This window comes from Leucopleurus acutus (assembly GCF_964270905.1).
Source record: "Leucopleurus acutus genome assembly, chromosome: 2".
Lineage (NCBI taxonomy): Eukaryota > Metazoa > Chordata > Mammalia > Artiodactyla > Delphinidae > Leucopleurus > Leucopleurus acutus.
Genome location: NC_139143.1, coordinates 168,544,672 through 168,563,057, shown reverse-complemented (window position 1 = coordinate 168,563,057; position 18,386 = coordinate 168,544,672). Strand labels below are relative to the sequence as shown.

General features: G+C 61.9%; 1 protein-coding gene and 1 pseudogene across 10 annotated transcripts in view; both read right to left on the bottom strand.

Annotated features, from left to right (window-relative positions):
* Positions 1-18,386, bottom strand: part of LOC309974959 (methylosome protein WDR77-like) — a 462,921-nt pseudogene that overhangs the window by 280,740 nt on the left and 163,795 nt on the right. The gene's annotated exons all lie outside the window — the stretch shown is intronic.
* The window catches only part of ADGRB2 (adhesion G protein-coupled receptor B2), a gene marked incomplete at both ends in the record, with an annotated part of 32,702 nt that overhangs the window by 207 nt on the left and 14,109 nt on the right, over positions 1-18,386 (bottom strand). Inside the window, 28 exons of one of the 9 annotated variants that reach the window (XM_082834220.1) lie at positions 392-448; positions 548-646; positions 910-945; positions 3,295-3,914; positions 4,537-4,576; positions 4,919-5,014; positions 5,333-5,504; positions 7,596-7,694; positions 7,997-8,082; positions 8,213-8,279; positions 8,655-8,724; positions 8,900-9,050; positions 9,740-9,842; positions 9,959-10,062; positions 10,521-10,647; positions 10,923-10,966; positions 11,157-11,262; positions 11,629-11,959; positions 12,287-12,395; positions 12,473-12,541; positions 12,715-12,909; positions 13,699-13,805; positions 13,965-14,066; positions 14,141-14,308; positions 14,391-14,555; positions 15,172-15,336; positions 16,551-16,715; positions 16,970-17,053. In XM_082834220.1, coding sequence (XP_082690346.1) covers positions 392-448; positions 548-646; positions 910-945; positions 3,295-3,914; positions 4,537-4,576; positions 4,919-5,014; positions 5,333-5,504; positions 7,596-7,694; positions 7,997-8,082; positions 8,213-8,279; positions 8,655-8,724; positions 8,900-9,050; positions 9,740-9,842; positions 9,959-10,062; positions 10,521-10,647; positions 10,923-10,966; positions 11,157-11,262; positions 11,629-11,959; positions 12,287-12,395; positions 12,473-12,541; positions 12,715-12,909; positions 13,699-13,805; positions 13,965-14,066; positions 14,141-14,308; positions 14,391-14,555; positions 15,172-15,336; positions 16,551-16,715; positions 16,970-17,053 — 3,737 coding nt within the window. The remainder of the gene's footprint in view (positions 1-391; positions 449-547; positions 647-909; positions 946-3,294; positions 3,915-4,536; positions 4,577-4,918; positions 5,015-5,332; positions 5,505-7,595; positions 7,695-7,996; positions 8,083-8,212; positions 8,280-8,654; positions 8,725-8,899; positions 9,051-9,739; positions 9,843-9,958; positions 10,063-10,520; positions 10,648-10,922; positions 10,967-11,156; positions 11,263-11,628; positions 11,960-12,286; positions 12,396-12,472; positions 12,542-12,714; positions 12,910-13,698; positions 13,806-13,964; positions 14,067-14,140; positions 14,309-14,390; positions 14,556-15,171; positions 15,337-16,550; positions 16,716-16,969; positions 17,054-18,386) is intronic. The other 8 variants (XM_082834227.1, XM_082834228.1, XM_082834221.1 and 5 more) reach the window with 8 other exon arrangements.

Below are 18,386 nucleotides of genomic sequence, written 5' to 3'. Positions count from 1 at the left end.
GCCCGTGGAGATGGGCCAATACCCTCACCCACTGTACAGAGAACCAACTGAGAAGGCCCGGGGAGGGCCAGTGATGCCCAAAGTTACCGAGCAATCGGGTGCCAAAGTGGGGTTCAAATCCAGACCCGCCTGGCTCCAGAGTGGGGTTCCTCATCCCTGTGCTCAGAGTGGCCCCCTGAGACCATGACTCCTGCTGCCCACCCTCCTCAAGATCCTGATGGAGCTCCCACCAATACCCCCCATCTCCTAAAAACCCCAGACTGTTGCTTATGCCATGGGCAGGCCCTTGGTGAGGCAAGCTGAGGCTGCCCACACCGGGGAGGAGGGCAGGGAGGGAATGAGTACCTCGCGGCCCACCTCACCCCACCCCACCCCAGCCTGGGGCACTTACGCTGGACACGCTCCGTTCGGCTGCCCCACCTGAGGACACACTCCACCGCTTCTCCCTCTGCAACGGGGGCCACGGGTCAGGGTCTGACCCCAGGGGCCACTGTGCCAGGTTGGGCCCCGAGCTCCAGGCAGGGGCAGTCACAAGAGGAGGCCTCACCTTGGCCGTGGACTGGCTGCGGTAGCGGTCGAAAGTGTGGAATTTCTGGTTGAGCTCATGGTAGAGTTCCGAGTGCCGTTTCCGGGTGTGCATCACCTTCTGGGAGCCACAGGGCGTCAGGGCAGGTGCTCCCCACGGGACGCTCAGCAACCTGGGTCCCCACATCCCTGCCTGCTGCCGGCCCCTCCGGGACAAGGCCTGGCTCTTTCTTCACCCCAGAGCTACGGGCTTGGGCAGTTGAGGGACTGTCATGGGGTCAGGCTCTGCACTGGGGGTTGGGCTAATTGTAGGAAGGGACCCTCCAGGGACAAACCGCCCCCCACAATCCCAAACCCAACACACACATACACTGTAGCACTTACCTCAAAGTCCAGGTCTGAATACCGTAACTTCTTTCGCTGGGAAGGAGCAACAAGGAAGCAGTGAAAGAGAAAAAAACTTTTTACCCTGTGCAGGGGGTTGAGAGTGAGGAAATCTGCTCCCCCCAGGGTCTGCCCACTGTACCTTCCCCCAGCCCAGGCTCAGGAGCTAGGAACCCTTGAAAGGACAGCCCTAGAGGTTGTGGAAATGGGCTTAGGGCCTGGGAGACGAGGCTCCAAGGCGCGACCCCACCACAGGACTGCCAGGGGCACACACAGGCTGGCACACGCGTAGACATGCACCTGCACGTGGACCAGATGTCACAGCGCAGACTTCCAACACGGCAGGACACAGATCCCCACATGGGATCACAGAGCAGACCCTCCTTCCTCTGTGTCCTGGATTCCACCCCTCTGTCCTGCCCCATCTTGCCCCATCCTCTCTGCCACCAACGGGCTCCTCTCTCCCTGGAAACCTCCACTTGTCCTGCAAATACAGGACGCAGGGTTACAGAAACCTTCCTTTCACCGCACTTTGCCCCTTTTCCTGCCAAACTTGGCCCTGCCTCCTTGGCCTCCCTCCCTCATGCCTCTCCCGGCTCTCACTTGCCCAAGACCACCTTCAAGGCCCCAGTGGCCTACGCAGCATTTGGTGCCACTCAAGAAGGAGGCCTTAGAGTCTCAGAATGTTGGCACAGGAGCGCTCACGAGGCCAAGTCCGACCTTCTCAGGTCACACTGGGGAAACTGAGGTCCAGGGTGAAGGACTTGCCCCACAGTCCTCAAGGACGCCTCTAAAACCGCCATCTAGATCTCCCCAGTCCCAGGCCTGCAGACACGCCCCCTCTCCTGGTCCTTCCACCTCCCTGCCTGCTCTTTCTTCGCCATCCACCCTGGCGTCTCCAACTCTCAGCCCCCGCACTCTGCCCTGCACTCTTCCCTGCCCTTCACCACACACACACACACACACACACACACACACACACACGTGTCCTCCCCGTTCCCAGCCACACTGCACTTTCTGGAGGCAGCGGGACTCCTCTCCCTGCTCCCCGATGCCCGCGGGCAAGGCACACACGGCTGCACCCAAGAGAATAAACTCTAAATCCCCCCGCCCCCAACACACTCCTCCGCCCCTCACAGTTGCCCACACCAGAATTCTGCACGTCATCCTTGACCCCTCAAGACTCCGCCGTGTTTCCTGCTACCTCCCACACAAGGAGCCCAGGGCCGGCCCCTCCTCAGGGGCCCAAGCACGGACAGGTGTCCCCAGAACAAAACCTGCCACCATGCTGAGCGCTCCCTTCCCCAGTTCCCGTGTCAAGTTTTCTTTGTGACGCCTTCCTGTTTCTGCCATCTGCGGCAAGCGCAGGCACCAAATGTTCAAGAAACATTTTGGGAGAAAAACTAAACTTGCAAACCTTCTAGCTGCTAACTTCGTTTTCTCGTGGGGAGGATGGGGAGCCGGTTTCTGGGGCCGAACATGAACAGCCAGTGGTGCCTGAGCCGTGATTCCTGACCCTGTCCTCATCCACACCCTCCTCATCCCTCCAACGAAAGTTCTAGAGTTTTCTACAGGGGGCCACTACCAACTGCTTGTGGCCAGTGATTCCCTGCAGGGAGCAGGCCTGAGGAGGTCAGAGAGAAGGTGGGGCAGCCACAGAAAACACACAGGCAGGGCAAGAGAGGGGCTGACATTTTCTCAGGAAGAGAGGGGCAATTACCACAGGCCTACGGGCAGTGCCTGAGGCTGACTTCAGGAATGCTTCCAGTAGCAATCCCCAATCATCTAGCACTTTCTACCTGCTCCACACAGAGATACATGTTTTATATCAATTAGTCCTCGCAACAACTCTACCAGGAGGCTGCTCCTGTGTTATCCCCACTTTACAAATGGGGAGACTGAGGCTCAGAGAGATTAAGGCGAAGAGAGATTCCGTGAGCCTCAGGGGAAGATTATGCTCGAAATCTCGCTGCTGATCAGCAGCGTCCAGATCTGAACTTGGGGACTCGGAGACCCAGGCTCTCATCCCCTATGACGTGGCTTCCCTAGCAATAGAGCACCGGGCCTGAGCCACAGGCCCCTTAAAGGAGGGCCCATCCTAACTGGTCACCCCAAAACAGGCACTAAAGCAAGTGTGAACACCTTCGAGAAGTGCACCCTCAGCGCGTGGCGTCCAAGCCCATTTGAGGAGCTCAGAGGAGCCAGGATTCCCCTGGAGCCGCCATGGGCACAAACGGAGGAGAAACGCACAGCAGATATACTCCCCAGGACTTTGTATGAGGAGGCTGCCGGCTGTCCCTTCCCGGCTGCTGCCAGACATAGTCACAGGCACCCGGGGTCAGGCCTCCCACCCCCACCCGCCGCCCATGCCCAGCAGCCCCTCACCTCCAGGGAGCCCAGCTTCATGGTGGAGCCAGGCACGGTGCGGGGCATGGTCCGGCTGCGCTCCCCCGGCTCGGGCACTTGGCGGGCGCTGGGTGTCGGCGGTGGCGGTTGGAAGGTCATCCCGTAGGGGTTCTGTAGCGACCCGTAGGCAGGGCCCAGCCCCAGGCCCGAGTGGTCCACAGACAGGAAGCTGGGGTAGCCTTCGGCATGGCCCAGTGCCTTGGCAGCCCGCCGGGGGGTGCCCTCGGGCCGGGACCGCGGGGCGTCCTCGCCACCTCCGCCCCCGCCGCCGGGCTGCAAGCTCAGAGTCCTCCGGGGCAGCACCATGTAGTCCCCGTCGGAGCCCGGCTCGGCAGGCTGCAGCCACGTGAGGTCCAGCTGCCGCAGGCCACCCTCCCCACACATGTACACGGGGTTGGCCTCCTGGGGGGGCGGTGGCTCCCCCAGCCCTGGTGAGGCTGCCATGGGCACCAGGAGATTGCCAGGCAGCGGTGAGAAGCTGAGGCTGCCCTCGGGACCCACGAGGCAGGACTTGGGCTCCTCGTCCTCGTCCAGGGACAGGCGGGACAGTGTGCCCGTGATGGTGGACGGGTTACAAGTGTTGACCTCCTTGAAAAGCACTGGGGGCAGGAGTGGAGGGAGGTAAGTCCGGGGGAGGAGGAGCCCCCAGATGCCCTTGCCCACGCTGAGCTTGGACAGTGGGGGAAACTGAGTCCTGGCGTGATGGCTGGGTGGTTAACACAGGGGTTAAGAAGGTGTCTATCCCAGAGGCCCACAGCCAGAGAGGGCGAGGAACGAAGCCAAGGCCCAGCTCCCACAGTGCCCGGGTGCGGGTCCTGACCTCTGACCCGACAGCCCCAAGGCCGTCAAAAGAGACTTGCTCCTCCCCGCTCCCTGGGCAGCTCCTCCCCAGGAGACGGAACTTGAAGGAGGTTCCGGTAAGAATCACGGACATGACACTTTGTGCGGAGCACCCGGCTAGGCACTTGATGTCCCCCAGTTCACGTAAGGCTCCCAGCCACCCTGGGAGGACACATTTCTCTCCGTTGTAGGTGTGTAAGCTGTTTGCCCAGAGTCATACAGTGAGTGGTGTTCACAGCCTTGAATCCAACTCAGGGTTGTCTGACTCAAAAGCTGGACCCCGCAGCCAGACCCCTGTCAGGGCCTTCCTTGGTGCGGCTGGGGGCCCTCCCTTCCTGCCCCTCTCTGGGGCCATGCTCGGCTCTGCCCTGGCACACTCACCTGTCTGACAAGCCAGGTCCACATCTTTTTCAAAGTCTGACTATAGGCAGAGAGGGAGAGAGCAGACAGGCAGAGAGAGGATCCATGTATGGGGGGGGGGCGGGGAACGCAGGCCCCTCCCTACCCGCCCAGAGGGTCTGCCTCTGCTGGGCACACTGCCCAAAAGAGCAGAGGGGCCCCAGGCGTGGTCTCCTCCAGCCGCACCTGACAGCGGGAAGACTGAAGGGGGGAAGGACTTGCCCAAGGCCACCCAGCTGTCAGCGGCTGAGCCTGAATCAAACCCAGTCTCTGTTCCCTCCCCGCCACAGATGAGGCAAGTGAGGGGTCTAGGGCAGGGGGCACTGGGAACCCACCTGTGCCCTGCCCGGGCCTCCTCACTCACCAGGATCTGCAGCTGCCCGTTCTTACACGAGTCGGGGGAGTCTTCGCTCTCGTCGGCCCGGCACACGCCCATCTGGCATTTCACCACGTCCTGCACCTGGGGGCAGCAGGTGCCTGCTGGACCTGAGGCTGCCACAGGGCCCCCGGCCACGGCTGGCTGTGCCTCCCACCCCAGGCACCCGGGCGGGTGTGGAAGGAAAGAAGCGCATCCAGCCTAGGGGAGGGGGAAAAGGAGCCCCAGGGGGCCGAGGCCAAGGCCAAGGCTGCCCAAGCTATCAGCGCGCACACCAAGGGCTGCCCAGCTGGGGACCTGGTCGGGCCTCAATCTTCCCCATCTGCACCCATCTGCACCGTGGGGAGAAGCGAGAGACTGGCATGGTGTGGGGAGGACAGGGGCAGGAGAGGCCCAGCACACCTCTCGGCGCAGAAAGCAGTGCACAGCCGTGATGACAAAGCCCTGCGCGGAGTTGAAGACAGCAAAGAGGGCCTGGAAGAGGACGGAGCGGCGGTCTGTCATGGCCAGGACGGCGGACATCCAGGTGAGCGCCAGCAGGGGCAGCACCACGCAGGAGCTCCAGAGCGAGGCCCTGAGGACAAGGCAGAGGGTCCGTCAGGGCGACACTCCAGGGGACAGGCTGGGCTGAGCCTGGGCCTGCACTCAGCCTGGGGCCCTTAAGCTGCCCAAGACTGGCAGGGCCCCAAATGCCAAGACCTCAGTAATGTCCCCAAGCAGGGGGGCTGAGGAGCCGGAGGCAGAGAAACAGAACGAAGACCAAGAGCAGAAAACTGGGGGACAAGGAGAGGGAGAGAGACAGACACACAGACACAATGGGACTGAGCCAGAGGCAGCATCAGCGGACAGAGACAAAGAAGGTGGAAAGAAACAGTGGGAGAGAAAAGGAGGAGGGAGACAGATACAGACGCTGTGAGTTTCAGCCACAATTCGCACAGAATCACAGGCCTGGGCCACATCCCCAGAGAGTCTGGGAGGGGAGGAGAGGAAGAGGGACAAAGAGAGACGACAGACATGGTGAGAGAGTGGATGAGACGGGCAGAGACACACAGGAAGGTTAAATCGGCAGAGAGGACGGCGGACATCACAGAGCACAAATCTTTGGGGAGAAGACGGGAGGAGGGCGGGGGGGACCAGGGCAGCAGAGGCTCCTCCCCTTCAGCTTCCCAAGGAGGAGGTGCCAGGCTCCCAGGGCCTGCTCAGAGCTGGGCAGAAAGATCATAGCTGGGGCTGGGGGTCAAAGCCAGGGTCAGGGCCAAACCCACACATCCCCGACCTCCTTGACAAGGGAGGGCAGAGAAAAAAGGCAGAGGGGCCCGGGCATCCGGGCACCAGTGCCAGCCCGCCCCCATCAGCAACAGCCCACGAGCGCACAGTAGGGCAGCCTTGCCCTACTGGGCCAGGTGCCACACCCTGCCCACTCTGCCTCATGAACACCGCCAGTGGGAGAGTCAGGCAGGGGTGGGCACAGCTCTGGTCAAGGCAGAGAGATGGGCAGGTGGCCAAGACCTGCCCTAGGAAGAGCGGTCCAGGGCTGTTCAGCCCGGCAGGGGGCGGGCACAGTGGTCTCCACAGGCCCCGGGGGCAGAGCCAAGACTAAAGAGAGGACCTAATCACAGCCACGAGGGCTACCGCTGATTAACCACCAATTCTCTGGCAGGCCCTACACCAAATACTTTTCATACATTAATCACACTGTGACCAAAACAACTCCAGTAAACAGGCATGGGGATTATTATCCCAATTTACAGATGAGGAAACTGGAGTGTGCCCAGCTGGGCAGACAGAAACAGAGCCGGGATGCAAACCCCAAGGGGCACCTCCGAAGCCCAAGCTTTTAACCACTAGTTCTGAGAGCCTGGGTCAGAGAGGCAGAGGGGAGCCCGAGCGAAAGGGAGCCTTCTGCTACACAGAGGTTCCCAGAGATGGTGCCAGCCGCCTCCAGAGGCACTGAGCTCCCTGATCCCGGAGGTGTGCAAGACAGAGCTGGGCCCCCACTGCTCAGGGAGGGTCAGCTGGATTTCTGGCCCTGAGTGGGAGGTGGGGCCTGAAGCCCTGAAGTTCATTCATTCATTCTACTCTTGTGCGGCTGGGATTTTAAGAGTCTCCGCAGCCCGAGGACAGCTCAGTGAAATAATCCCCTCCCTCCAAGATTCTCTGTCCTCCAACTGACTGTAGGATTCAGTGCCTCTGAAATTCTAAGTCTCAGATTCTATGACAGATGATAAGACTCTATGATTCATTCATTCGAACATTCTTAGCTTCTGATTGTCTTATTCTAAGATTCTACCGTTCTAATTCTAAAGTTCTATGGGCTCAAAAATTCTAAGGGTGGAAGATTCTATGAGCCTCTGTAGGTTGGGGCTATAAGGAGGAGTGTGTGTCTGTGCCTGGATAAAATGTAAACCGGGGTTGGGTGGGGGGCAGGGGCAGGGAGCAAGGGGTGGGCACGGGAATACGGCATTTTCTGGAAAGCACAGACGTTCATTCCCGTGGCCTCTTTGCCATCATAATGTCGAGCCCTTGAGAGTGCATGGCAGTTGGCGGGGCAGGGCAAGCTTTCCAGGGCACTGGGCTGATACCCCTCCTCCCCCCACCATGGGCACTGCCCCCCCTTCTTTCGCCCCCACCCACCCACCCCCTTTCCCACGGGGGCACAACTAACATGGCGTTCCTGGCCGAGGCTGAGCTGAGCAGGGGGCTGGGGACCGCTCCACACGCTGAGCAGGGGAGGAGCAGGCTGGCCCAGGGGCACCGCTCCGACCTCGGGGGCGGCACAGACATGGGAGAAGGGGGAGACACACAGGAAGTGGGAAGAGATGGGGCAGTGTGAGCCCCGAGTGGGGTGGGAAGGGGAGGGCAGATGAGAGAGAGAGAGGTGGGTTAGGGTGGGCGAGGGGCTGCAGCTGAGCACACCGGGTGCCCACCTTGCCTGCACCCTTGATGCCCCAAGGACGGGGAGCCCCGGTCGCATCGTCAAGCCCTGAGTCTCCAGGAGTGGCTGTGGCCCACCCTCCCTGCAGCACTTCCCACAAGGCCAAGTCCCAGCGGCCCCCCTCCCCTTACCCGGCCCTCTGCTTCTTGGACTTGTCTGAGATGCCGTCCCGAGCCATGAGCTTGTTGAAGACGATGATTCCGATGAGCATGTTCACCTGGGGGCCCGGTGGAGTGGGGTAGGGGGAGACAGGATCACCAGATGCCCTCCTGGCAGGGAAATCCCCAGGTGGAGGAGGCGGACCCCCTTGGGCCATGCCCCTCCCAGGACGCCGCAGGGGCACATACCAGGACAATGACGGCTGCTGGGCCCACGAAGGCATAGAGCAGACCACCCTCCAGAGAGAGCCAGCAGCTGGGGAGGGGGAAAGAGGGGGTATCAGACAACCAGCGGGCCCGCCCCCACGCTCAACCACCATCCCTCAGGGCTCCCTGAGCTGCCAGGTCACGTTACGCGTGGGGCAGGGACCCAGACAGGGTGAGAGGGAGCCACTGACTGTTGCTGAGCCCCTCTAACAAGGGTCCTGGGGCCACCAAGGCTGATCCCTGACCTAAATGGTTCTGAGAGTATCCAATCCCCGCACAGCCTTTTATAGTCAGGGAAACAGGCTGAGACGGGAGAATCTGCCCAAAGTCCCACAGCAGGAGTGGGCCAGGATCACAGCCCAAGAAGTCTGAAGCCCTATCAGGTCCACTGACTCCCGCTTCCCACCCCGGGAGGCCCACGTACTAGCTGGATGTACCGTATCCTTTGGTGCGAGTAAAGCCGACCGACACGGCCACCACCAGGGCAGGCAGACCTGGGGGAGCGGGGGAGCCAGAGTGAGATGGCCGCCCGTCCTCAGGGTCCTTCACCCTCCCAGACCCCCAGCCCAGCTGACCCGTGTGCCCAGAGAGCAGGGCCGGGGCCGGTAGCTCTCTTGCTGCCCCTGCCCCCAAGGCCCAGTGACAGGGTCCAGCACGAGCCCTGCTCACCCCAGCCCAGGCAAAGGAAGCGCTTGCGGACGAGGCGGGTGCGCATCCGTCCGATGACAGCCAGGTAGGACTGCCAGGCCTCAGTGAGCACCCAGCAAAAGGACGAGAGGAAGAAGAAGTGCAGGAAGGCGGCTGTCATGGTGCACACGCCCTGCAGGGAGAAGGAGAGGGAGGGAGTGGCCCTGAGCAGCCGCCAGGGTGGGAGGCACTGGGCTTCCCACGTCCGCTGCTGGGCGCTGCCACGGCCGCCCACCTGAGCTCCGCCTCCCACAGAACCCTGCCAGGCACCCCCGTCTTCCTGCACCCACACACAGCACGACACAGGCCCGGTGACACGCACACGGCACTCGGCATCCAGGAGGCGGGCGGGCAGGCTGCCCACGCACAGACGGGGCTGGCAGGGAGGGGGACAAACAGGAGTGCCTGCCACGTCATGGCCGGGTGGGCCCCACGTCTGGCACCAGCAGGGCTGGCGCTGTGCAGAGAGGGCCGAGGGGGCATAAGGGACAGCCAACACAGATCAGACGCGGGCACGTGGCACAGGAGGCTCCGCTGGGGCTCCCACATGCCCGCAGACACGCCCAACACACGTGCGCACAGGCACTCAGCTCACGTACACGTTCACAGATGTACACAGACATCCCTCACTGGAGTACACACACCCCCTCTCCAGCTCCCTCATGTACGCTCACACACACTATCTCCCACACACACCCTCACCCAACACCCAGCTCGAGTGTCTACACACATCCGGCACTTAGTTTCATACACACGAGCACATGCGCTATCCCCCCTTCGCCCCACTCTCACACCCCGGCCCCCCTGTGAGCCTGCACCTGCCTTGCTCAGCACCCGCGACTGGCCCACGAGGATCAGGATGTTGGATGCCAGGATGGACAGGCAGAAATTCAGCAGGATGATGGAGCGTTCTGATTTTATAAACCTGGTGGGGCACAGTGGGCAGAGACAGGGGAGCTAGCCGCCCTGCCCAACCCCAGGTGGCCGGCCACCTCCAGCCCCACCCCCTCATCCCCCCAACCCCCCCACCGTCCCACCTACCTCCAGAAGGCGGCATAGATGGCAAGGAGGGTGAGCAGTGCCATGCAGGACACAGCACAGCCGATCACAAGGGGGACCGAGGGGGAGCCTGCCAGCTCCAGGGTCTGGGGCAGAGGGGCAGACCGTCAGATGGGTCACTGGGAGAGGGCAGCTACAGGGGTCCCATCGCCCTCCCCACCTCCTGTCTAGGACAGACTGGCACCTGCACCTGTGTCACACCCACACACATAAGGGGACTCACCACTGCCTCCACACATGCACAGAGCAGATCCAGTCACGTACGTGGACGTGTATTTATGCTGTCACCCGCACTCTTCCACACACAACCAGACACACGTGTGTGTGTATACACATGCAATCACCCACCGCCACACACCCCTGGGCACGTGGCATCTCTGTGAGCACCATCCCAGGGGCACAGACTTCCACGTGCAATCCCACAAGTACACCCACGCAAACGCCACATGGGATCACCCAGATCCCCGCCAGCACTGTCACAGACGGCCGCTGGCACCCAGGAGCCTCTCCTCCGGCCCAGCCCAGGCACTTCCCTCCCACTCACCAGGTCCTTGGGCGGCTGGGCCAGCACAGCAAAGGTGGACAGGTGCTGGCACTGGCAGCGGGTGTGGGCTGCCTGGGTCTCCAGGGTCTGGCAGCTCTCAGTGTCCCAGTCCCCTGAGCTGGCATCTCTTGGGTGGAGGGAGAGGTGGAATGAGCCCCAGCCCAGCTCCACGGCCCCACCCCCAGTGCTGGCCACTGCCCAAGGACAGGTGAAACCCAGAGCAAGGCCACATCCAAAAGGCAGGCAGGCAGGCAGCGGGAGCCACAGGGTTTGCCCTTGATCCCTTAGGCCAAGGATGGTGCCAAGGCGCCCTCCCTCTGGCCTTCCAGGCAGGACAGCCCCTCCTGAGGGAGGAGTCCCAGGGCTGCAGCCTTCCCCACACAGAGCCCCTGCCCAACTCACGCTCTGGAGTAGTCCCAGCTGGCACAGTGGGGATCCGTGGTGCCCTGCGGAGCAGAAGACCTAAGTGCAGCGTGGGTGGGAAGCCCACCCATGACCACCCCCATCCTGCCATGGCAGGCCCCACACAGGTCAGCGGTTCAGCCTGCCATCAGGGCAGACCACCTCCCCATCAGACAGGCCTTTGACTGCCCTGGCTGGGGCATACCCAGGGTCCCCGCCCAGGGCCCCACTCACGTTGATGATATAGGAGAGCTCCACGGTGATGAGGGGCTCAGCTAGTGGCTGGGTGGGGGGCCTCACAGTCACTGTCATCACCCTGGATGTGACGGCCAGCGGGGGCCTGGGGGACAGATGCTGAGGTCAGCTCCTGCCAGCAGGTGCCCACACCCAGTCAGGAACCCGGAAGGTGCTTTGGATCGAGGGCAGGAGGCTACCATGGTGCCAAGGCCAGGGGAAGGCCTAGAGGTCAGCGGGGCCCAGGACTTTGGGTGAGGTCTAGAGCTCAGTCCAGCACCCCCTGCACCCCCTCTGAAGCCTCTGGGAGCTGCACGGATGTCTTGGAGAAGCACCTGTGTCCAGAGCCAGGCGAGGGGTCCCTGAGGCTGCAAATGGATCTCTCTGTGGCCAGCATGGGCTCAGCCCTCCTTCCCTTCCCTGGGTCTCCCTGGACCCGCAGCAGTGCCATCCACCCCTCCCAGGGACTCACCTGGGGGGCGGCAGGATGAGGCCGAGGGTGCGGTAGAGCACAGCACCAATCACGAAGTAGGAGGACGACTCCTCAGGGTCTGCTGGGAGGAGGCGCTGGTGGGAGTGGCCCGGGCCAGGCGGCACGGTTCCTGGGCCTCTCCCCCTGCCAAGGCTGCCTGCTGTCCCGGATGCAGCCGGCTTCCCTGGGGAGGAGAGGCTGAGCACCTCCTTGGGTAGGAAGAGGCGGTCCTCTGAGTACCGCACCCAGTCCTTCATGCCCCGGCGGCCGCGCATGGGGAACGTGATGTCGCTGGACACAGCCGAGACGGGCTCTCGCTGAATGCTGATCACTGCAGAGGACAGACAGAGACAGAAACAGAGGGGAAGGTCACAGGGGAAGAGATGAATGTGGGGGAGACAGACAGCAGGAAGGCAGATGCAGACACCAAGGTTGGTACAAACAAAGAGGCAGGGAACACGTATACAGAGAAACAACAAAGAGACGGAGCATGGGAAGAAACGTGGAAACAGAGATACAAATAAGGGGTTAAATGAGGGAAAGGCAGGGCCCAGACAAAGAGAGGAAGACAGGAAAAGCCCTCAGAAACCATCCCTCCCCCAGGGCGTCCTGGGTTTGGCCACATCCAGCACCCTCTCCCCTGCCTGCCTCCTCGTACCCAGGTTATCTGTGACAATCAGAGAGCTCTGGAAGGCCTTGAGAGCATCGCCCACCAGGTGAATGAAGTCCTCCACGACCCGGAGCAGATGCACAGAGCCAGGGGCCACCTGGGGACAGACAGGGCGTGAGGGACCAAGGCAGGGGTGGGCCATGGGGGCACAAGCCTGGAAGCCCAGCCGCTCACCTGCTGAGCGTCATCCCACTTGTCCTTGTTCTCTGCGTCCACCATGAAGCTCACCACCTGGAAGAAGCGCTGGGGAGAGAGCAGTGGGTGTTGGGAGGTCCCAGCCCCAGGGAGAGGAGCTTCCCCGCCACAGCCACACCTGCCATGCCCCCACAGACTCTGCTATAGGGGCCCGGCCTCCCCCTTCAATCTAGGGCTTCTGAACCTTCAGCCCTCCTTCCTCCTGACAGGGTAGAGGGTACCTGCACGTCATCAGCCGAGGGCACATAGGTGGCTCGCTTGAAGGTGTCAGTGACATTCCTCAGAATGTCCACGGAGAAGAGCAGGTCCCCACTGTAGTAGGTGCGCCGGGCCAGCAGCTCCTGCAGGCTCCGCACCACTTGTGACATGCCCTCGCCCGCCAGCATGCGCTGCCCCTTGGCCAGGTGCTCCCGAAGCTGCCAGTGACAGGTAGGCTGCTGTCACCAGAGTGTCAAGAGCTGGGACCCGCCCCTGGCCCATCCCACTCCAGTCCACCCACCACTTGCATCCAGAGGGGAAGGGTCAGATAGAGATGCTCAAAGAGATCATGGGGAGACAGGGTCTAAGAAAGAGACCCATAAAGAGAGAGAACCCCCAAAGTTATGTAAAGACTGAAATAGGAACAGCAAAAGAAAGAAGGAGCTCGGATATACATATAAAAGACGATAAGCACAGCTGAGGGACAAGGCACCTCCCTAATCCAAAGAGGCCATCACACGCTGGAGTGTAATTCGCTCTCTCTCTCTCTCAAATACGAGCTCCAAGCACAAGCACAACAAATACCAGTTACAGTCAGACGAGTACACACAGGCCACGCTCGCTAACAACATTCTTACCCTATGGCAGGCCCTGGGCTGGGCACTGGGGACATAAAAATAATTTCAACTTTGTCCCTGCCTTCAAGGAGCTCCCAGTCTCACAGGACACAGACATTGTGATGAGCACTCGTAACACCTGATGACTGAGAAGCTCAGGGGGCTGTAGGAGCACAGGGGGAGGCACTGGGGATAAGGGAAGACATCTGAGAATCAGGCCTTGAGGGATGAGTAGGAGTTTGTCAGACAAGGAGAGGCACAGCCAGGCAGAAGTGGGCACATCGTATGTACGCCAAGGCACATGGGCACGAGCAAGAATCCAGCTCCCTCCACGCCCACCAGAGTCTGGGACAGATCCTGTGTCGCCCCAGCCCAGCAGGGTGCACTCACCGACAGATACAGGTAGCGGTACTCGTGGGAGATGCAGCGGGCAAAGCTGGGCAGCCCCCAGTAGGCCACGCCCTGGGCACTGAGGAGACAGCGGCGGCTGGCAGACCCTGTAGGGGGACAGGACAGAGGGTTGGGTGTGGGGGCCGAGCTCTCACCCACTTCACTCCACACCTCAGGATGGAGGCTCAAAGAGGCTGGGGGCCCGGAAGGGAGCGGCAAGAATGGCGGGTGTGGGAGGCGTGCAGGGAGAGCCACCCGCCCCTCACCTGAGGCGTTGGGGGGGCACTTGTTGTAGATGATCTCTCCAGCAGCCGCCTTCTTCCACATCATCAGCATCACGTACTCGTCCCTGCACATCTCATGGAAGGCTGTTGGTACAGCAGAGGGGCTCAGCCAGGCCCAGGCACTTGCCCGCAAAGCCCCAGGGTCCAGCGGGCAATACCTGGACACCTCTTCTCACTGCAGGGCTTCACCTCCTCTCCGGTGCCCTCGCAGGGGTATCCCTGAGAGCCTGTGGCCTGGCACATACGGAAACGGCGCTGCCAGCCTGTGTCACATGTCTTGGAGCACAGGCTCCACGCGTTCCACGGCCCCCACTTGCCGTCTGTGGCTGCAGAGATGGGGGGCGTGAGTGGCCCCAGGCACCCCCTGGGCCAGGGCCACCACCTGCCGCCCCTGTGCCACGCACTCACCCGGGCACTCAAGGTTGCCGCACTCCCGGGTGTCAGTGAGGGCCCCGGTACACGTGGCCCAGGCTGGGCCCGCCACGCTGCACTTCCGGCTGCGCTGCTGGGTCCCATTGGCACAGGACATGGAGCACGGGCCCCAGGGACCCCATTCTAGCCACTGGCCTTCCACTGCATGGGGAGACACAAGCAGGGTTGGCTGTTGAGCAAGGGTGTGGGGATGCGTCAGGGCAGAGCACCGCAGGGAGATGGCATTCAGATTTGAATAAGGCCAGACCCACTGGAGAGGGGTAGAGGAAGGGGGGCTGGAGGGAGCTGGTGGTGCCTGGGCCTGGGCCTGGGCCTGGGCCTGCCTGCCTGCCACCAGCTCCAGGAACACAGGACTCCTCTCCACTCAGCACTGAGGCGATAGCTCTCTTCTGGCTAGGGAAACGGGCCCCGGGCCACCTTCTGATCTTTGCCCACATGTAAGCCCAGCTTTGTGTCCCCTCACAGCCCAGCTGGCCATGAGCACCAAAGTGCTATGAACAACAAGGGTAGTCCAGGGCTCAGGGGAAGGGGCACTGGCGAGCACCCCCTTTAGATGGAATCACAGGGTGCCAACTCCAAGTAGGCTGGGCCAGGTCACCTCCCACGCTGGCAGGTAGACTTTGCCAGTCTCCCCATGCTTGGTCAAAGTTCACTGGGGTTCCCCCAGGGGCAGGGCACTGGACCTGACTTCCTCCCCTTTCCCGACCCCCACCCCGGCTGGGCAGCGCCCGCCTGAAAGCCCACGGGTGCTACTGACCCGGGCAGGCGGCCATACTGCAGAGCTTAGTCTGCAGCTCGGGACCCTCGCAGGCCTTGCCGCCGTGCTGGGGGGGCACGCAGGTCCGCATCCGGCTCCGGGACCCCCGCCCGCAGCTGCGGGAGCACAGGCTCCAGGACCCCCACTCCTCCCACACGCCGTGCACTGCAAGGAAGCACGTGGCCGGTGGCTGGGCGGCACTTTGGCCCCGCCCACTGCCCACCCGCCCACCAATCAGGAGCTCCGGCAGCTCTGCCACCGCTCCTCATTGGCTCTTCCCCGGGCCCCAGGAATCCGCCCTTTGGGGGTGGGGGGATGTGGAAGACACAGACTTCTAGTCCCAACTCACACAGGACACTGCCTGTGGACACCCGGACAGGGAGACTAGAATCAACCCAGGAGGGGAGCCAGGGGTCCTCCTCTCCTGGGGGCACAGTAAAGCCCAGGAAAGGGCTCAATATCTACCCCACCTTACCCCATCCCCATCCCTCCCCACCCCAGATCCAGAGCAAGAATCCAGCATGGCAGGCCTGGGGCAAGAGAATGCCCCTCCCCACCCCAAGCGCAGGGACACACAAATAGACACGACCCTCTACGTGGACACTGACACAAAAAGCTCACATTGGAACACGGCTTTGCCCCACCCCTTTGCAAGCTCCTGGCACACCCCCACTTGCCAAGACCCCTTCCCAGGTAGCCCTACTTTAAGTTCCCAGCCAGGAGCTGATCTGGCCTAGGCACCACTTTGCTCCCTCAGGCGCAAGGGGCAGGACCCGCTGAAGCTGCTGAGCCCCTCCTGACCGACAGGCTGTCCCCACAGGCACATGCACATTCTCAACAACTCCATGCTGAACTGAGGAAGGCTTCAGGGTCTAGGGGAGGCTCCCTGGGGAGTGGGATAGGGAGTCAGGAGGGAGGGGATGGTCAGAGAGAGCTTCATTTTTTTTTTTTTAAGTGGCATTTCTTTTAGATCTTGAAGGACAAGCTAAGCTGAATTTTAATAGCCAAGGTAGAGGTGGAGGGGATAGGATGAGAATAGGCAAGTGCAGGGCGGTGGGAAAGTGCAAGAGGTGCTGGTGTGGCCAGAGCACAGGGAACACGGAAGGCGGTGAGGGTAAAGAGACAAGCCTTGATTACCAGGACGTAGGCATCAGGGGAGTGATGTGCCCAGAACCAAGCCTGCTGGTGCGGGCCCTGGTCTGATTCATCTGTGTCCCCGATGCCCTGTGTGGGGTTGGGCACGGTGCGGGGGGTGGGGGGACAGTCAAGTTTGCTGAATGAAAGGAAGAGGCAGCCAACCATCTTTGGAAGATGAACTTGCCCAAGTCCCAGGCAGGACCCGACCCTGCAGGCAGACTGGGCGGGGAGGACGGGCATACCTGGGCAGGTGGCTGAATTGTTGCAGGGCCGGGTCTCCCGCAGGGGCCCGCTGCACAGGGTCCCATAGGGGGAGGACACGCAGGAGCGGGTCCGCACCTGCAGGCCCTGCCCACACGTCAGGGAACACACGCTCCACGGGGACCACTCCTCAGCCGCTGGGTCGCCTACGAGAGAGGGACAGGGTCGGCGGCAGGGGGCATCTCCCAAGCACTCAGTCTCATAGGAATCCTCCTACCCTGACCCCAAGTGACAGGCTCTTCAGGAGGCAATCCAGCCCTGCCCACAGGCCTCGCATGGCAGAGAGACACGACTGAGCTCCACGACATAGACACAGACAGGCACACACCAAGCACACATGCCACCAGACGCCACAGAGTCGGGCCCCCGCCACAGAGGAAGGGAGGCGGGCCCGAGTTACCTGTCTGCGCCATGTACAGCCCAGGCTCATCTGCAGACCTCGGCCACTGGGTTTTCACCTTCGGTTCCTCTTCTGGCTCCTCACCTGGAACACGGAGGTGGTGGCAGGGGCTCAGCAGAGGCCAGCTCAGTCCCGCCAGGGTGGCACAGAGAGGGCAGCCTTGCTCGCCCTCAGCCAGAGGGTCTGGAACCAACTGCAGGCGACGCTGAAAGGGCATCACGTCCTGCCCCCTGCCCCACCAACACCATTTTACAGATGAGGAAACTGAGGCTCAGAAGGCCACGCAGGGCTCGCCTACAGCCTCACGACTGTCTTTTCCTCCCGCCTCAGCCAAACTGGGGGAGACTGGAGAGGGGCGGCCGCTCATATTACTGAGCTCTGGGAGGCTTCTGTGCCAAGTGCTGTCCCTACCTAGCTCCTTAACCCTCCCCTGGGAAGTAGGGACCATCACCTCCGTTTAAAGATGAGAAAACTGAGGCCGAGAGAGGGGAAGTGACTTGTCCAAGGTCACACAGCTTGGAAAGCCTCAAGTCCAGTCTCTTTCCCTTCACAGGGCTGACCCTAAGGCAGACAACAGCCAAGGTGAGCAGTTGTGACCACTCCGTAAGCTTGCCTCCGGGACACGATTCATGCCAAGCCAGGGGCTGGGCCTGGGGCCCAGATTCTGCTCCCCAAGCAGCACTGGACTGTGACCTGGAGGCACAGGTCAGAACGCCACTCCTCTGAGACCTAAGGGCCTGGGGCAGGCGCCTCCATCCAGCAGACCCTACTCCCCCCGCCCTGTGGCCAGCGAGCAGCAGGCTCTCTGGGATCTGCTGCTGTTGCCTCGGCCCCACCTCACCCGGCTCTTGGCTGCCCGATTTCTGTGTCTGGTCTAGGCCTTGGAAGCACTGCCAGCCCTGGAGGAGAGGCTGGGAGCTCCCATTCTCCAAAGCCAGGCCCTCCTGCTCAGACGTGAGCTCATCAGGCCCTCTCCCACAGGCTGGGTAGCAGGGATGGTGGCAGACATGAGTACGGGGGAGAAAGACCCAGCTCACGTAGAGGCTGCTGGGCAGGTGGGATCGAAACAGCATTTTGGGACAGGGCTCAGCCTACGCTGTCCCCAGACTAGTAGGTATTTCTCTCCCCTACTCCCAGGCCCTCTCCTATTTCTGAACACCAGATCAGCACCGAACAGGCACTCTGTGTCGGAAGGAACCCAAGAAGGCTGTACTCTTCCTGCCCTCTGCCGCCCAGTCCAGGCTCTGCGTCTGAGAGAAAGCTCTTCCTCACCAGGCATGAAGAGTGGCCACTCTGAGCAAACCTGCTGTCCACAGGGCCCTGAGCTGCCACTCAGCCCAGCCTCTGGTCTCATCCACTCCCGGGCCCTTCCCTCCACTTCAGCCACCAGTCCCAGGACCTGGTCTTCATCATCCCC